At 39.6% G+C, this 18,322-nt stretch overlaps 1 protein-coding gene across 3 annotated transcripts in view; it reads right to left on the bottom strand.

The window, feature by feature from the left end:
* LOC106949757 (RNA binding protein, mRNA processing factor) overlaps positions 1-18,322 on the bottom strand; it is a 47,370-nt gene that overhangs the window by 12,128 nt on the left and 16,920 nt on the right. Inside the window, exons 2-8 of one of the 3 annotated variants that reach the window (XM_015036237.1) lie at positions 18,030-18,107; positions 16,470-16,508; positions 12,868-12,930; positions 7,215-7,365; positions 3,792-3,919; positions 1,336-1,405; positions 46-309 (exon numbers count right to left, since the gene is read on the bottom strand). In XM_015036237.1, the coding sequence (XP_014891723.1) occupies positions 1,343-1,405; positions 3,792-3,919; positions 7,215-7,365; positions 12,868-12,930; positions 16,470-16,508; positions 18,030-18,107 (522 nt within the window). In that variant the 3' untranslated portion in view covers positions 46-309; positions 1,336-1,342. Of the gene's footprint in view, positions 1-45; positions 310-1,335; positions 1,406-3,791; positions 3,920-7,214; positions 7,366-12,867; positions 12,931-16,469; positions 16,509-18,029; positions 18,108-18,322 lie in introns of those variants that run through there. The other 2 variants (XR_001425448.1, XR_001425447.1) reach the window with 2 other exon arrangements.

Genomic DNA, 18,322 nt, shown 5'->3' with positions numbered 1-18,322 from the left:
GTTTTAAATCTTCCCAATAACCGGCTCCCCCTTTTTTTTTTTTTTTTTTTTTTTTTTGCCATTTTAAATTGTCACAGAAAATTTCCTTTTGAAATACTGCGACATAATTTTGACTCCATATTGCCCGTTTCATAGAAACTTTGAGGCTTCTTTACTCAGTAAACACTTACACACCAAAGAGTGTTGTTGTCAGCCCAACCTGGTGTTGTTAAGAGATCCGATTCTTCTGTTTCGAAACAGGCCGTCAGCGGTCAGGGTCAATCGAGCTAAAAATCATCCAATCCTCATCCAGTCGATGTCTCGGTGCACCTGTGATAAGAATACTTCAAGATTCCCAAGGAACTCATCTAAACAGGGAGAAGAAAGCCAGGACCACCAACTTGATAATTCAACATTTCCCACAGATTCCTTTTTAGTCATTAACTTTTTTTTCAAATCTACCAAACACAGACCAAAGTTGGAAATTCCCCGTTCTGTTTGATTATCTGTGACTGGGTAAAAAGCAACTAAACTATAACAACCATCACTCTGGAGAGGAAAAAGTGAAGGGGGGGGGACAAGACAATGTTTGCTATTTTCACCAAGTGGAGCTACAACACAACACGTTGAACGCGTTCAGTCCAACTCAAGCAGAGCACTTGAGTAGAGGTACTAAGTGACTTTCACAGGCAGACTGTAGTTATGCTCCCAATCAAAGCAGAGTCTATTAGCATTTTAGTCATATTTGCTGATCCCTTTTCGGTCTGCTTAATCAAACCATCAGCGCGGACACTTTCATTGCAAATTCTGTTTGACTCGCTGCTTTTGATGCCCGAGATCAACCGTAACATCAATGAGAAGAGTCGACCCTGTGTAACCATGTGACCTGAGCGAGAGAGAGAGAGAGAGAGAGGCAATGAGGAGTGTGTGTGTGTGTGTGTGTGTGTGTGAAAATAATGGAGTTCCCCTTCAGATTGCGCCTTTCATCTCTGATGATGATGCATGAGGAGTGGCTGAGGTTTGATTGACCCACCGGGTGTTACACTCCCGTGTTCTCTGCTGGCGACTCGCGTGTTTGTGTTTGAAGTCAACCAGCAGATACGAGACCAATTAGCCGGTTAGTTTTGGGAGTTGGCAGGATGGACATTTTTCATCTGAGGTCAAAGTGCAAAAATACAAAAAAAACTGAGTTGTAGTAACATTCTGAGAAATTCCTCATGTCTGTTTAGGAATGTTTCACCACCTGTTTAAACAAAGTGTCATAACATTTACTGTAAGAGCTCGTCACAATGTACATTTCTTCACCGCACCAGGGTAACGCAGGGTCAGACAATGTGTACGAATGCTGCTACTTACACATACTTCAGCAGAACTGTCTGGACTTCCATCCCTGAGGAGTTCCATCTGCAGGTGGGAGCCAACGAATCTAAACACACACACACACACACACACACACACACACACACACAATCTCGCATTAACGCATAGTCCCGAAATTAACTTTAATGTGGCGCTTGGACACCAGTTGTTATTGTATGAAAAGCTTCCAACTGTTTGTCATGAAGTAATTTTACAATTGATATGCATACAAAGTTGTTTTTGTTTTTTTTATTTCATTTGCAATGGGGAACCTGGTAATATGTGTAAACGCAATTTTGACTAACCCTAATTCTGATTGCTTAAACAGAACCTGTCTGACAGCATGAAGTAGGATAAACTATCCTGATGATGATCCATAAATGTCGGGAAAAAAAAAGACAGAGATAAACCCTCTAAGACGTGGCTGGTGGACAAAAAAAAAATTACTTCAAGAGAACCTCAGCGACTCATCAAGGAGGTTAAGGAATAAGCCAGAACCACATCTAAAGCACTCTTTGTTTCAGCCGAGGGCAGGGTTCAAGGTTTAATTATAAGAAAGAGAGAATGAATGATGAGAATTATAAGAAAGAAAGCCTCTCACATGGAGGCTTCAGGACTCGCCATGTGAGAGTCCTGAAGCCAAAACCACCGCTGGCCAAAAGGAGCACAAAGGCCCGTGTCTCACCTGTGCCGAAAATTGACTGATGGGGAAAATATTCTAAGAGTAACAAGAAAAGAAAGTGGAGCCTTTTGAGAAGGCGAGTGTCTTATCTGACACAGGAGAGAGAGCTGATGTCAGCAAGCCAGGCTCTGCACAGACGCAGAGAGTCTGTTGCTGCAGATGCCGCCAGGGGAGGCACGCCTAGTTATTAGGTTTAAGGGGCAATTACCTTTTCACCTACTGCAAGGCCATGCTGCTCTGCATGGCATCTTTCCGTTAATAAATGAGAAAATACTCTAAAAACAACTTTTGTTATTTACTCAGGTTATCTCCTTACAATAAAACTTGTTTAATGATCTGAAACATTTAAATGTGACAAAACGAAAAAAGCCAAAAATAAATCTGTAAGAAGGTAAATGCTTCTTCACATACTGTAACTTGATGATACACACCTACCTGATTTTATTTCACGTCAGGATTCATTGTCCTGCTTTTTGTAGTTACTTTTGCTCCAGCTAGGTTGCTGACTTCATCCGGCCTAAAAACACCTCTTAGCATCCAATAACCCTGATGACATCAGCTGATTAGCTGTGGAGCCAGGAAGGTGAGCTCCTGTTAACATGATTTATATTTGATTCTTCTGCCCGGTGCGTGTGTGTGTGTGTGCATGTGTGCGTGTGTGTGTGTGTGTGAGCCTGCCCTGCCCTTTCTGGCTTTATATCAGCACCTACCCCTGGTCAGAGGAAGCTCTAACAAGCCTATCACTGACCACAACCCCCTACTGAAATCACAGAGCCAGATTCTCTTTGTGTCAGCATGTGTGCACATCCACGGCACGCATATGGAAAAACGCCAGCTAGGCAGATTCAACGTGGGCTCATTTTAAATTCTGACTTCATCTGAGCTTCAGCGAGTGTCTTTCTCAAGGTGGGCAGGGCGTTACGCCTAAAAGACACAAGTGTCCGCATTATGAATGGAAATGTATGCTATATGCCCTCTCTAGCAGATTTGAACAACACTGCATGACCCAATTAAAACATTTCAAGCAATACTTCAAATGCTAAGAGATCAGATCGAGCCCGCAGACCAGTCTGACACTGAGGTTGTGTTAGTGGGTCAGCCTGAACCCAACAGGATTCATGAGAAGAATTTCAAAAGATCGATGTTAAAACTCTCGTGTGAGCTCACAGTTTGAGCTGAGTGGATTTCAAGGCCTTGATGAACTGAACCAAACAGGGTTTAATTAAAGAGGGGGATTAAGGTAAAAAAAATAATGACGCAAACATAAATAAAAAAACTGATTTTTGGCTTTTTCACAAGAATCGTATGTATTCTCTCCAGTCGTATGAGTGGCTTTTTAAACCTTTTACAACATTTCATAATTAAGGATTTATTATATTTTATATATGTTCCTGAATAAAAAAAAAAGCTAAGACTTTTCATTGCAGTTGAGTTTATGCTTTGTTAAAAGCATCTTTTGATTATTTTCAAAAAACAATCTGCAGATATGCCCTGATAGGAGCTTTTAAGACTTTTCCTTTATAAATATATATTTATTTAAATTATAAATGTATGGATCCCACTAAATATATATACACCTTTGTACAAGATGAAGTTGTTTTTTCTCCCCCCAAAGTAAGCTAATATTTCTGCAAAGCTTCACTAAGTGACGGGCGTCGGTGAAATGAAACGCCGAGTGTTTTTTGCGGGTTCAGCGGGTACGTGAGGGAGCAGTGGCGGCGGTTGGGGATGACGGTGACAGGAAACGTTTGGGATGGGATTTCCAGATTACCTGAGCGTGGAGCGAGGAGGGATAGGTGAAAGCGGGCGGAAGGGCCGGCGACAGCTCTGCCGGGTACAGCGGGTATGACGCCCACACATCTGGGCTGCTGGGATATAGAGCAGGCACTGTGAGCTCATCTGTGGAAAGAAGAAGAGGAGGAGTGGCGTGAGGAAAGTGGTAACGTGGATGAGTGGGTGGGTGGATAGAGAGACAGGGTGGAGGTGGTGGTGATGGTGGTGATTGTGGAGGTGTGCACTAGGGGGAGTTTTTCCAGTTTGTGAAGTCGATTCCTCTTATTTCATTACCGTAAACACTCAATGAGTCCAAACGTCATACATTTGTCCCAGTGCTGTTTAGCGAAAGCTTAACAACTTAAAACATGAACTGCGAGCCTGTAAAGCTTTGGATTCCTTCTTGTGTTGGAGTAGCTGGCATTGGCATGTGTACACACACTGCTGTTTGAATAAAAAAAGACTAACTGTGGGGAAATGTGCAATGAAACAAAGCATGATCAATCAGAGCCCAGGTCCAAAGCATTGCTGCCATTTTCCATAAGCCTCCACAATCAAAGGTCAGACCTAGGAACGATGGTCCACGCAATTTTACTTCGTTCTAGCTATAACTTTAAAAACCATTCAAGTTTTCTCATTGTTTTCCTCAGTAATAAGGTTGACTTTAACTAGCAATCCAAGCTCATTGCTCATGCACTTCTATATGCTTTTGCACGCTAGTAAACGATGTACAGTGTTACGGGTGCAAAAGAATTTATTAGGTTCAAAATTCAAAAAATAAAACAATAAAGCTTGGTACATTTATGCTTGAGGCAGCCATGTTGGATTTTTTGGTCAGTTTCAGGCAGCCAGGTAACCTCAGACTTTCTAAATGAGGAAATCAGAAATTGAAGTTTAAACAGATAAAAGCAGCGTGTTAAGATGGGTGAAAGGTCAGAATTTTAATTCTCATATTCCTTGTCAGTACAGTACAACTTCTTGCACTAGTCTACTAAAGTTTTGCTTATTTCAACATTTGTTTTATTTTTTTTTTTTAGTTTGGGACTCTTCTAACATATCTTAGATACCACAAGTACACTAACTATTGAAAATAAGCATATTTTGTTTTTGTATCTTTAGGTTCTCCCTCAAATCCTGTTTTGTGTTTGTTTTTATGCTAAGCCCACATTAGACAATGACTTTGTTAGACCCGGAAACCTGATAACTGTTTTGAGAGCATTAAAAAAAAAAGTAAAGATGTCAAGGCGATCTGAATTGAAGCATTAGGAGTATTGCCGATTACATTTACATAGTTTATTACTTATTATAATTATTTTATAATTGCTCTGACTGTAGATTTATGCAAGTTAAGTTGATCAGATACTTTCTTATAGTCAATGCCTGATTATTAAAGATCTACAGTGACTCATTGCCTATTTGTAATTCAGTATTTGCACATTTTTCTGTGGAATGCATCTCCAAATGATTCGATTCGGTATCAGACAGTTTGCTCTGTGCATATCAATGCATATTGAGGCATATTTGAACAATTAAAATCGGCGGCTATAAGCTTTTTGAGAGAATCTCAAAGATTTGCAGATTTTACATATTCGCTGGTGGCTGTGGCCTTCAGCCAACCCAAATATCAGGAGTCTGCCGTATATTTATATTTTCCTATGGGAAATGGCTTGTACTCTTGTCTTTCCCATTTTGAAGAGAGGCTAAGATAAAAGTACCCCATTGAAACAAAAATCCAGAAAGGTCCATGAAACTGTGATTGACCTAAAAAGGCACGCATGCATAAAAACAATTCTTCAGTTGCATAAATTTTAAAGAACATTGTAGCTGTGCCACTGGTTGTGGTGCCAGTATTTCTGTGAATAATTTTTTTCTTAATGTGTTTCCTTCCCACATCCCATTGAACAAACACACATAAATTAAAGGTTGATTTTGTTTTCTAAAGGTTTTCTGTGTTAGTTGGTGCTATTTGATATAAAAAAATATATATTTTATATATACTGCTCAAAAAAATAAAGGGAACATTTCACTTTAATTTTGTGTGTGGCTCCAAATCCAGGCCTCCATTGGTTAATAAATTTGATTTCCATTGATGATTTTTGTGTGATTTTGTTGTCAGCACATTCAACTTTGTACAGAACAAAGTATTCAATGAGAATATTTCATTCATTCAGATCTAGGATGTGTTATTTGAGTGTTCCCTTTATTTTTTTGAGCAGTGTATATTTTAAGGCTTTTTAGATATCTTTACCAAAGTTGGCACACCATAAAGTAGTATTTGTAATTATTTCCTGGACTCAAATGTACCTTTAGCAAAGCTTATGGAGTTAGCATTAACTTGATTAGTTTAAGCAACAAATCTAATAACTGTCATTTAAGCTAGCGAAATTGATGGTTATCAGCAAATACTACTGTATACCCTTGTTTGAACACGAAGACCTGTTATTCCACAAATTACTAAGGTCTGCAGGGGTAAATCAGGCACCTTTTAGAATCTAAATTGGATACATATGAGAACAAAAAGCTTTACAGGCGGGGCAACAGTAGCTAGCAGAAATTGCAAATGAGAGGAAACCACCTCAGACATAATTTACTCGTAAAGCTGAGTGCAAGGTGACTGTGAAAAAAAGGTGCACGAGTGAGGAAACAGTGCTGTGTGGTGTGCAGGGAGTGGACACTTAAAAACGTAAAAATCAGACAACGTGGGGTAACTCATTGGAGAACCATCAGACAAACATAATTTTAAGGAGCATTTATCTGTTACTTCTCTATCAAAGAATGATCAGAAAAAAAAATGGCTGATTAAAACAACTCTTATCGGGAAGCGTATGAAATTTCTCTCCTGGTGATTACGTCATGGTTTCATTAATGGTTTCCGTCCATTTTCCTCTGAGGCAACCAGTAACACCCCCTTCTCTGGCAAAGAAAAGATCCAAGATAAGAGCGGTTTGGTCATTCAGGAAGAATGCACTATTACAGCTGGTCTATGTTTAACTATCAATGAATAATTCCTGCAAAACCCTTTAACCTCTCGGAAAAATGTTTAACCGACTGGGAACTGCAGGAACACATTCCAAACACACCTGGTACTTTCAGGTCCAACAGTTAACAATGGACATGCATGGTTAATAAATACTTAATCTATGAGAGGATCAATCTTTTACATGAAGGGATTTTATTTACTTTTTAGTTACATTTTTGCTAAAACAAAACCAAACCAAATGTTCTGTTGGAGAAAGAGAAAAACAGGCACAGCATTCTATATACTTTCAAACAGAGCACATAAATATGTCTGATTAAAAAAAAAAAAAAAAAAAAAAACTCCTAAAGGGAAACAGCTGCCCAGTCGAGCTCAGCCAAAGGAAGCAGCAGCACAAAGTAAGACATACTCAAGGACAGGCAGATGAGTGATCGGAGCACTTACATGGATCTCTGCTAATGAACTGAGGGCCGGGGCTCTGCTGGGAGGGAGGAGGGTTGGGCGTGCCGACCAGCTTGTTTTTAGCCATCTTGGTGTTGGCCTTGGCGAACTCCAGCCGCAGAGTTTGGGGGATCTCCGGATCAAAACGGACACCCTGAGATCAACCGGAAAGATGCGTTAAGGACGATCTTTGTTTCAGTAACGCAGCAGAAAGGATCGTCGAACTGTGCAAACGGTTTCAGCATTTTGACAAAGCTTTAAAAATAAAAAATAAAAATCTGTCAATTAAGTTTATTTGTAAAGCGCATTTCAAGAACGCATGACAGTTCTAAGTGCATTGTGAAAGCATAAAAAAAAAACCATTGTAAACACATCATGTAGCCACCCGTTGTGAAAACCAATAACAGACGTTGCTAAAATCATCAAATATGTTGGTCAATGTTCCATTTATTGTGGCTGCATATTTAATTTGTGAGTTGGAAAATGTTTAAGAGTGACGGTTAGGCATTATCCATTCTAGTATTTCATTAGACATGGCCGACTGATGTATGGTTTAAAGCTGCAAAGTGGCAAATATTAGCATCAAAATGTGAGCTGTCAGTCTGCTGCGTATAAGGGCTGAAAACGAGACATTACCCCCAAGCCAAGGTGTCAAAATGGCTTTCCTGTTGAAGTCTATCTACTGGAACGTTATCCGGTTGCTATCAGGAAAAGTACAGTGCATACACCCCTTTAAAATGCCTGTTTTCAATGTATGAATAAAACAAAGCCATGGTAAATAATTTCTGATCTTTTTTCCAAATGGTAAGTGAAATGTACCGTGTACAATTCAAACAAAAAGCAAGCAAAATGTAGCAATAACCTAGCCACGTAAGTGAGCGCACCCTGAAGCTAATACTTTGGCGAATCACCTTCATACTCAGTTGTCATAAGAGTCCCTCATCTTGTCTAGACAATATTTGTCCACTCTAACTTGTAAGAGCTCTCTACAAACCTACCAGATTTTGAGGACATCAAAACTAGACACAGAAATGAAAAGGGAAATTTTGGAAAATCTAACTTGTCTTTGAAAACTAGTCCAACGTTTTCTCCAAGCGCTTGCAGCACATCTCACCTTGATTTAGCAGAGGGTGCAACAGCAGACGACGGTTTTCTTGCAAAAAATGTTAAAGTCTGCGTGAGTTAGCTTACAAATTTGAACCTTCGCCGCATTCCGGTTGTTTTGCAAGTGCCGACAGGCTGTTTACAAAGTTCTCGAACACCTTTTTGTTTACCCGAAGGTTGCTCGCAGCAACCTTGTTGGGAGAGATTTGGGCTCACCACATAATGATTCCTAATGATGTTAAGAGCAGGATTACATTGCTTTCACAACTACCCTTCAAAACAGGGCGCTTAAATTATTTTGCTTGGCACTCAGGTTATGTGATAATTGGGGAGGGGATTACAAGACAAAAAAAAACTTTGCTGACTAGTATTTAGTGCAGTAATAAATCAGAACAATACAGACAGCAACAGAAAAAAAAATTGCAAATTATAATGTGCTGTTTACACATTTTCCAGACTCTGGTTCCTGGAATTGTCACAGTCTACTGTTTTTTTTTTTTTTTTTTTTTTTTTTTTTTTTTAAAAAATTTTACAAAAAAAAATTCAGCTTAAAATATGTCTCTCTCAATAAATCACCGACTACCCAGCATTATTTTTTAATTATTACACAGAGAACACTCTTGGCTCGGGGATTCAGATTTTAGCTGCTTTCAGTCGTTTTTAGCTCCATTTGGCTCAGTGCTTCTGTGTAAGGAAGTGTGGCCTTCTCGGATGAACTCATTGCCAAAGCTGTAGCTGATTTTAAATTTGTTTTCCGTTTTAATAGAAAGTTCTAGTGATTCAGTGCTCCTGTGTCTCGTTCCCAGACTAATCCAGTGCTGGAGTTGTCATTATAAGTAACGCCATGTTCTCTTTATTTTTATCTTCCACAGAAGGCAGCCCTGAACCAGAACCTCTGTTTATTTTGTAGCTCATCCCTTAACTCTTAACCTCTGACCTCTTTACAGCTGTTTGTAATGACCTGGGTTCTATACAGAGGTTTCTTTCTGTTAAAAATGGATGGATTTCACTCCACTGTCTGTCACCATATACTTGATCAAAATGACAGATTGCTGCAAACTTATTGGTTGCTGAACTACATTTGAAATAATTTGATTGGCCCAAACTGTATTTGGACCCAATTTCAGTCTATATTATTGGATGTAACTTTAACCTGTTGGTCCTGTAAACTTATTTGAGATTATGTTTGTTCTAAAGTATAATTATATACATAAACTTATGCAAATTAGCTTAAAACGCAGCTTGGAATGTGATGTCTGATGTAAGCTGCTCACTGCGGATTATTGAGAAATTTATAATCCAAGCCTGATGACACAATCCTGGCTAACACACGGTGTCATTTAAAAGTCAGGCAGATAAGCCACGAGAAACCTCAGAACGTTTCCTACTGAACCCTGGAACTGTAATTTAATATCACGACATCAGATGCCTCATTTGTCATGACACAGTCGGTGCTAAAGCTTAAAAGGAGCCACAAGTTTTGGCAAATGCTTGACATGCCACTGCTAAAGCCCTTCTGACATACCACCGCTCATGACAAATCAAATATAAAGGGTGTTTTTAACGCCACATGACCAGTTGGCCAAATCATTTCCCCTCACAGTCACTTGTGCTTGAGAAAACACAAGGAATGTGGCACAATCCGAGATCCTCCTCATCCGAATCACAGCGGATGCGTGTTCACTTTGCTTCGCAAGCGACCAAACGGCAGGACATTTTAGAGGCCACGGTAAATGTCATCAAATTAACCATATTTATTTGCCTGCATGAGACGCAGAGAAGCAGCAGAGGTGAAATCAGCTGTGCAGAAAAAGCAGTCGAGGTGCGAAGTTCTCTGCAGCAAAAGAGCAAGGAGTTGCCGGGGATGGGCTTCTCATCTCGTCCCTGCAGGCTCGGGCAAAGCTGAGCTGCAACAAGCGAGTGAAGGCTCTTCTCATGAAAGAGGGAGGAATTAACTGGGATTGCCTTGGCTCAGGGCGGCTCGCAGCTTCTACCGGTAGTAGCTGCAAAGGTGTAATAAGCTGCAAAGTTATAATGAGGGGGCCCCAGTTCTCCAGCGTTTGAACCGAGCTGCGTATCCACCTTGAAGAGCTTCTTAGCTCCTTCTTCTCAACCACCATCTTTGGTTAATGTTAATGGTTTTTTTTTGTAATTTAGGAAATAAAACATAGCTCCTGATAGGAAACAAATCCCTCACTTTCTCTAGAGGTTTCTCACTCTTCCGCATATCTAAATATGCAGATAGATGTTTTCAAAAAAAAGAAAAAAGAAAACTTATCTCCATATGACCTCTCGGGAACGTAACTCTGCCTCCGAAAAAAAAGAAAAAAAAAAAACAATTTTTATTCCCACTTAGAGATTCACCAGAAACATTGTGAGTTGCTGTTGGCTCATAATAAGATGATAATTTTTCTCCTTTCTTCCTTTCTGCTCTGTCTTTGATACGCACTAACACTTCTAACATCTGAAAGGCAAGCACACTCTGCTGTCACAGTCCCACTTCAGTTACGGAGATAAAAGTGATCTTTTTCCGTCACGAAGAAATCAACAAATCTACTAAATATATAAATAACAATAGGAAAGTAAAGGTTGTGAAAGCTGGAGTTCATTACTGCCTTGGTTTTTACAAAACTGGATAAAAACTTTGTGAATATGGGCTCTGTTGTTTTTTTTTTATATAAATATTTGAGCCTGACTCACCAAAGCTTCTCCTGAGCTACAGCCTGAAATAAGGGAGATTAAAATTAAACCCTAGATCAATATCCTCTATTTACACACATAAGAAGACTTAATTTTCTCCAAAACTTGCAGCATTCACAGGCAAAGCTCAAAGAGGCGGCTTTATTTCCATAAACAGAAAACCTTCAGATCTTCCATAGTAGGAATGCATTGTAATGTATCTTTAGCACCATGTATTTCATGCAATATCAGTTTGTAAGGAACTGTATTATTATTTTTTTATAAAGCTTGTCAGGTGCTTTTCAGGTGCAGATACAGAGATCAGAATTTTGTGGCCAATCTCCAGTAAAGTTTTGGTCGATTCTGGTTTCTGGTACTTTAATGCAACAGGGCATTGAAACAGCATTCAAAATGGAGTCACATCATCCAGTAATGTGCTCAAGAGTGTGCTTGTCTGTGATTTATTTCTTGCAGCATGCACAGTGCATTCAACAATCAGAAAAAAAGTTTGCACTTTTGAGTTTCTGACCCGCTGATCAGTCACAGCCAGTAAGGATGAAAATCAGCCAATTCCGATTTTTTTATCTGCAACTTAGTAAATTTTTACTTTTTCTGCTATGTACCTAAAACAGTGCTGAATAAATTATTTAAAAGTGGAAGGGCTTCCTCGGTGTTCCGGTCATTATTAAAGAAAAAAGTTAAAAAGCTATTTTTCCCTAAGAAAACACTGAGAAAAATTGGTGCATCTTAACAAGACTAATAGAAATGCACCTTTTTGTGTCATAAAAAATAAACTTCAAACTTCCCTAATCTTAAAACTTCTTAATCTACAAATATTGATTCTGTTTATATTTGACCCATCTCAGTGCTAACTTAAGCACTATCAGTAGCAAATGGCTAGCTGCTAACCTTAGCTACTCATATTACTGAGGTTAGCAGCTAAGCCATTAGCCGTTGGCAGCTAAGCCATTAGCCATTTACTATATTATCAGTTTGCCCACAAAATATTTTATTCTGTTCTGTCACTATTTCTTCATTCTTCAAAAATGCTAAATAAGTTCGCCAAGCTCAAAGTGTTGAAGGTTTCCTCAATGTTTTGGAACGTAGTGCTATCAGCTGGTCAAGGCTACCTTATCAACAGGACAAACAACGTTACCGTCAACAACCATTTCTGCGTTTCTTTGTATGCAGTAAAAAAGGCTTCACAATCTGAAATTTTGCTTTAAGAACATCAGTTCAATTTATGATTATCAATTTCAGTTTTGTGTGCATGTGAAATAGCAAATAGCAACCTTAGCATTGTTAGTGGCTAACACATATAGCCGTCACAATATTTTCAAGGTTCTTGCTAGTAACTTATCTTGTTTTTCACCATAAAATGTTATCAAATAATAAATTTTAAGGCGGTAGAGTCCACTTCAATATTTTTGTAGCTGTATGCTATCAGCCAGTGGACAGGAAATAATTAGCCGTCAACACGACAGAGAAAGAAAACAAACTACTTCCTTTCGCAAACGAAAATAAGAGTCTCAAACAAAGATACGGTATGTCTTGTGCTCAGTTTTATACCTAAGACCATTAACAATATTATAAACTTCCTTCACATGCTGATAGCAACTGGATATATTTTGTCCAGACAGATATCATCAAGATAAAAAATATTATAGCACAACATCTCAGTTTTTTTTTGACTTAGCCTTCATATACTTGCATCAGTTTTTTTTTTTTTTTGTTTTTTGCATTTGAAGGGTCATGAAGGAATGTGTATACTTCCCCTCAATTAAATCCATTTGAGCTGCAAAATAAAAAAAAAAGAAGAAGAAACATGCTTTGCGCTGAGCCGGTGCTCGAGCGGTGAGGGCATGGCACTTACGTTCAAGGCATTCTTAGCAGCCTCTGCCTCTGATCGGCTGTCAAAGCTGACAAACCCCACTGGCTGGGGAGAGAAAGAAGACAGAACAAAAAGAAAGAAACATTGTTTAAGGCAAGAAATCTGAGTCTGCATTTCTGTCTGAATGACAAAAACATGTTCTTTTTTTATACAGTGTACTTTTTTTTCATTTCTTATCAGAGTCAACTCCTTCCTTCTCCGTCTCTTTCTCTCTTTCCCTGTTTATGAAACTGTGGCGACACGAGGAGAGATAGAGAAGAAGGGGGAGTAAAAAAAAAAATGCTGTTTAGTTTGCACAAAGAGAGAGTTCAACGTTCGGGCTCTCCTTTGCCCAAATACGGGCAATGTGAGGAGCGAGAAAGTGCATGTAAGAGCTGCTTTAAAAGACCCTGAGAAGGGAGGGAGAAGAATCTAAAAAGAGATAGAGAGATGAGAGGAAAAAAAAAGAAGACAAATGAGAACAGAGTTTAGAGGCGAGAGGTGAAAATTGAAGAAAGTGAGGCCAAAGCTTTTAAAAGCTCCTCTCCTCAAGCAGGGCTGCTTCGTGACATTTGTTTTAGAGCGTTAACTTCGGAGACCTGTCGCAATGATGGGAGGGGCACGAAGGGGGAAAAAAGCAAAAGGAGAGCAAGACTATGCAGGTGTGAATCCTCCCCCCAAAAAAGGTTTGTTGTTGAATGTTTGTGGGGATAGAAAGCCTCTAAACACACTGCTCCCTTGGGTTCACACCGCCGTCTGTGATCTGGAAAAGCCGTCGAGGGTTATGGGAATTTGGAATAAGTGGAGCGAGAAGCTGGAGGAAGAGGAGGGGGAGAAGAGGAGAAAAAGACGAAACGCGCACATAAAAGAAAGGACTTAGTAAAGACGTCAGGAGGAGGAAGCGTAGCAGGAATATAAATAGAAAGGGTCTGAGGTCTGGCTGCTGCTGCTATATATGGAGATGGCTGCGAGTTCTCTGGCTGCTGGAGGGAGAGAGAGGGCCGATCGATTGATTTATGTCGCCATCGTCATTGCCATTAGCGAGGAGAAGCAAAACAAAGCAGGGGCACTCCTGGACAGTACTTTGTGACTCCTGACTGAACGTGCGCATTAGCTGACATTTGTCTTGTTGAGGATGGCATTTATGGAAGGGTGGGGGGAGAAGGTAAGCGATGCCCCTTTTCAGTCAGTTCAAGGGCTAGTTTGGAGACAAACACTTCAGCAAAGGTCCCTTTTTTTGTACCTCAACTCCCCCCAAAAATGAACTCTTAACTCACAGTTTAGATTTTAAAGCCCCAGACATTTTCTTTGAAACATCTGCCTAGTGTAAATGCAGTAAAATTTGAATTTACGGAGGCTTTTTACTGTTAGCTGGCTCTTGGCAATGCAGCCACAGCCATAACATCCGTAAGTGGTGGCGAGTGGAGATGTTTAAGACTTTTAAAAGCACTTGTATTAGTGCAGTTGCAAGGGCCATTTAGGAACTATTATTTGCACCATGTTTTTACATGATGGCTGGTTTATAAAAGAAACCACAAGGCAAACAGGGTTTTGTTTACTCCAGCACTATGATCTTAAATTTCAGGGTTACCGTAAAGGAAAAGCAACAAACAAATTTATTTGGAGATAGTGTTCAAATATCTTGCAGCTTGACTCTTCTGTACAGGTTTGTCTAACACCGCTTGTTTTTATATTTCGCTTCTCAAAAGGCCTGATTTCGTTGTAATATTTGAAATTGCTCTTTCAAAATATTTATTAGGAACTTGATTCATATCTGAATACTGTTAGGATTTGCTGTCAAGCCACTTAAAGACAAATTTGGCCTGCTGAACAACATCTCACAACAACAAATATTTCAGTTTGTTATGGTTTGTTATGGTCATCCACATCTCTGTAGGACTTTCCATCAACAAGAACCACCGGTAGTGGTACTTAGTACTGGTACTTAGTGGTACCAGTTTGGTGTTAGTCTGTGTTTACTGAAGTAAGCACAAGGTTAATCAACAGCCAAAAGAAGGAGCTTTTCAAGCCCATCTGTCTTTGCTTCAGGCAGAAACTACTTAATAGAGAAGAGCAATGGAGAATACTTTAAAGTACAAACTACAGCCGACATCGGTGAACCATTATCTACCCATAATGTGTGGAACAAGGATCCGAGGACGAAATCAAACCCAAATTAACTGTGTTCCAGACAGTTGGGAGTCAGAAAATCAGTGGAATATGCTAAGTACCGTGATAAGTGAGGAGCTAATTACTGGCTACTGACGGTGTTTTGTTGTATTTTGTGCGTAAATCATTAAAGAAACAAGTTCATGAGGAGACTATGGAGTACTGCGCTTGCAAAAGATTTTCCTAAGTACAAATAAACTGTTTATTAGTGCAACCATTACCATAAACCAATTTGGAAACATCCGGAAATATCTGTATAATACGCAGGAAAATAGCATCTTATTGGCTTTTTCAGACTTTTGGATCTTTGTCACAAACAGCCTGTCGCAAAAATGTTCCAGTTTCTTTAGTTGAGTCTTCAAAAGAAAAAAAAATCCCAAATGGTTTTTGTCAGAGAACTAGCAGCAAAAAACTTGACTGAATGAAGGATGGTGCATCTTGTACGTCACGACTCATGATTTTTTTATTCCGTTTCCAAACTTTGTTTCCTCTTTTCATTCACTTTTCTTATGTACTTTCAGGACTCACTACACAACTCAATATACAAAGGAGCGAGAAAGCGACGTCTAAACATAAACTTAGAAAGCATGAAACTGTTAATCAAACTACCTTATAACATTACAAGAGCATCAGGCTGCTTGAAAGCAAAATATAAAGGGAATAATGCTGGTTTAAAACTTTTGCATAGCTGAGCTAATGCAAACAGTAAATTATTACATCTGTGCAGTTTGTAAAGAGTAAATGACTATTTGCTATGTACAAAAGGACAAAACGCAAAAATTCTGAAACCTAATATCCTGTGGAAAAGTTCAAGATGAAACATTTAAAAAAAAATAAAAATAAAAATATTAGTTTGATGTGAAAACAGACTAAAGGTCTTGTGTGAAAGCACTAATAAACTATACCCCTGTACTCCACTACTGGTGAATCTTGTGAATGTTTTTCACATCCCGAAACTACTAGTAAAATTAAGAGCTGTGTTATTGCAGTGTATGTTCCCCAATAAGCCCAAGATTTGAGCAGAACATGTCTTAGCAGGAGACAGTGTGATGTGAACATATATGTTGCTCGACTCTGACCACGGACACCTGCCAGACTAGCTAATTTTCAGTCCTGTTCCTCTGGAGAAAAATCTCTGACCTCGTGTCAAAATGCTCTTTTTCACACCCTCCACCCCTACGAGCGCTATCGGACTGCCAAAGGCAACTGGGTGAAACGGGTTTCCCCCTCCCAACAGGAAACCTCTCTTACACGTTAAAAGGGTTCTTCCTGACAAAACAGAGGGGTTATCCTTCCCTGTCAGCAAGCCGATCCCGCCGAGTTGGGAAAAAAAGGAGATGCGGTGAATTGCAAGCTTCTGACAGATGGGATGTTTTGTGAGGCAGCGGCAGGAATTCATGCAGTGGATTCTTTGGACGAGAAGGCACTAAACATACCTGCTTAGAAGTGAGCTTTATCAAGGATCCTTCGTAACCCTGAGAAAAAAAAACAAAACAGAAATATGATGTAGGGAAAGAGAACCTTGCAATAGTATTCATACCCTTTGGCAAATGTACCTTTAATGTATTTTTTTATGTAAGAAATCAAAACTGTTAAATGGTAAAAAAAAAAAAAATAAATAAAATAAAAATAAAAAATCTGAAAAGTGTGCATTTGTATTTAGCATGATTAACTCAGATTCCCCTAAATTCAAATATATGCCTTTATAAGCTGCCTACTTAGTAAATAGAGTCCGTCTTTGTGGAAATTGATCTTAATATAATGTCAGCAGGTTTTTAGAGAATATTAGAGGCTAAACATGTAGTACACCGGTCTGAAAGTGGAGTAAGAATATATCAGGGTCAGGTTATTTCCCAAGCCTGCTCACAGGAAATGTCCAACTAAACTGACAGGCCAGGCAAGGAGAGCATTAATGAGATAAGGAGATGCCCAGGGGAACTCTGGAGGAGCTGCAGAGCTCCACAATTCAGCTATAAATCATAAACACATATGTGGGCTTAAAAGAAGAGCACCAAGAAGATGAGGGGGGGAAATCCATATGAAATTCCATTTAAAGTTTGTCAAAAACCATAAAGGGGAAAGCAAATAAATAAGACCAGAGTTTAACCTTTTGGCCAACAGGCAAAGGAAGCCGGTCAGAGTTGATGCAAATATCGATTTTAGATACAGAAGGAATTAAAACTGGGCTGGAGGTTCCCCTTGAAGCACAAAACGACCCCAAACCAGGTCCAGATCAAACTGAGACACTTGAAAACTGCTCCTAACAGACGGCCTCAGCCCAATCGAACTGAGCTGAAAATACCTGGCAAAGAAAAACGCCCGTCTCTAGATGTGTCACAAAAAAGAACGTTGAAGATTGTGCTTACAGCATAACAAAATATTGAAAAGTTTAAGCGATGTGATTACCTCTGAGAGGCACAGGCGTTTTATAACATTTGCTTTACATGGTAAGGCTGCTTTCTGGAGCTCTTAGAAAAAGACCATATGGATTGGATTGTTGTTTCTTATCTAATTATTCGAGGCTTCCAGCTCTCAACACTCATGATGTAAACCTTTCTACTCAGGGTACATACCAAAAGCATTGTCTAATAGAGGGATTACATGGATTGCAATTATTCAATCACTCGAACAGCACTGCTCTTGAACCATTAAGGTGCATTATTCTCGGGCGACGGGCCAAAAGAGCCGGCAACATCCAGGTTCGTTCAACTGGATTAGAAATCCATGGCAGCGCAAGAGAGCGGAGCTTCTGAGGCGAAGCAAACAGCTTTGTTTTTGGATTGCAGGCGTAGAGCCACTTTTTCCATGATGAACACGCGATCGAGATGTGATTGAAGCCCAGCGTTAGGAGCACAGACACTTGAACCTCGAGGGAGAGTTTCCATTGCCGTTTATTTCATCACCATTAATGGAGGTCTCATTGACTGCTGGAAAAGAAACGGAAAGCAGCTAAGAATAGCGGCTGCAGCCCATCGGTTTAAAACATACAAACATACCTTAAATGGTCTGAAGAGGAGATAGAGCTCCCGTGGTTTGATATCCAGCGGTAGCCCACTGACGAATAGCGTTCGGACCTGAAGAGGACAAGAGAGAGGGATTATGTATTTTTCATTAACCTCTGTGGTTATAAATAGCCTCGATGGCTCTCTGACGGTGACATAGGAGATTATGAGGAACAGGACAATGAAGTTAAACAGTTACACTTGAAGATAGAGATACATTACTGTTCTGCAAGCACACTCCTTCCTGCACCATTGTGCTCTCCTGTGTAATCCGCAAATGGCCAATC

This window comes from Poecilia latipinna, unplaced genomic scaffold (genome assembly GCF_001443285.1).
Source record: "Poecilia latipinna isolate Pla-1442-1.1 unplaced genomic scaffold, P_latipinna-1.0 Scaffold361, whole genome shotgun sequence".
NCBI lineage: Eukaryota > Metazoa > Chordata > Actinopteri > Cyprinodontiformes > Poeciliidae > Poecilia > Poecilia latipinna.
This window is presented reverse-complemented; position numbering and strand designations above follow the sequence as displayed.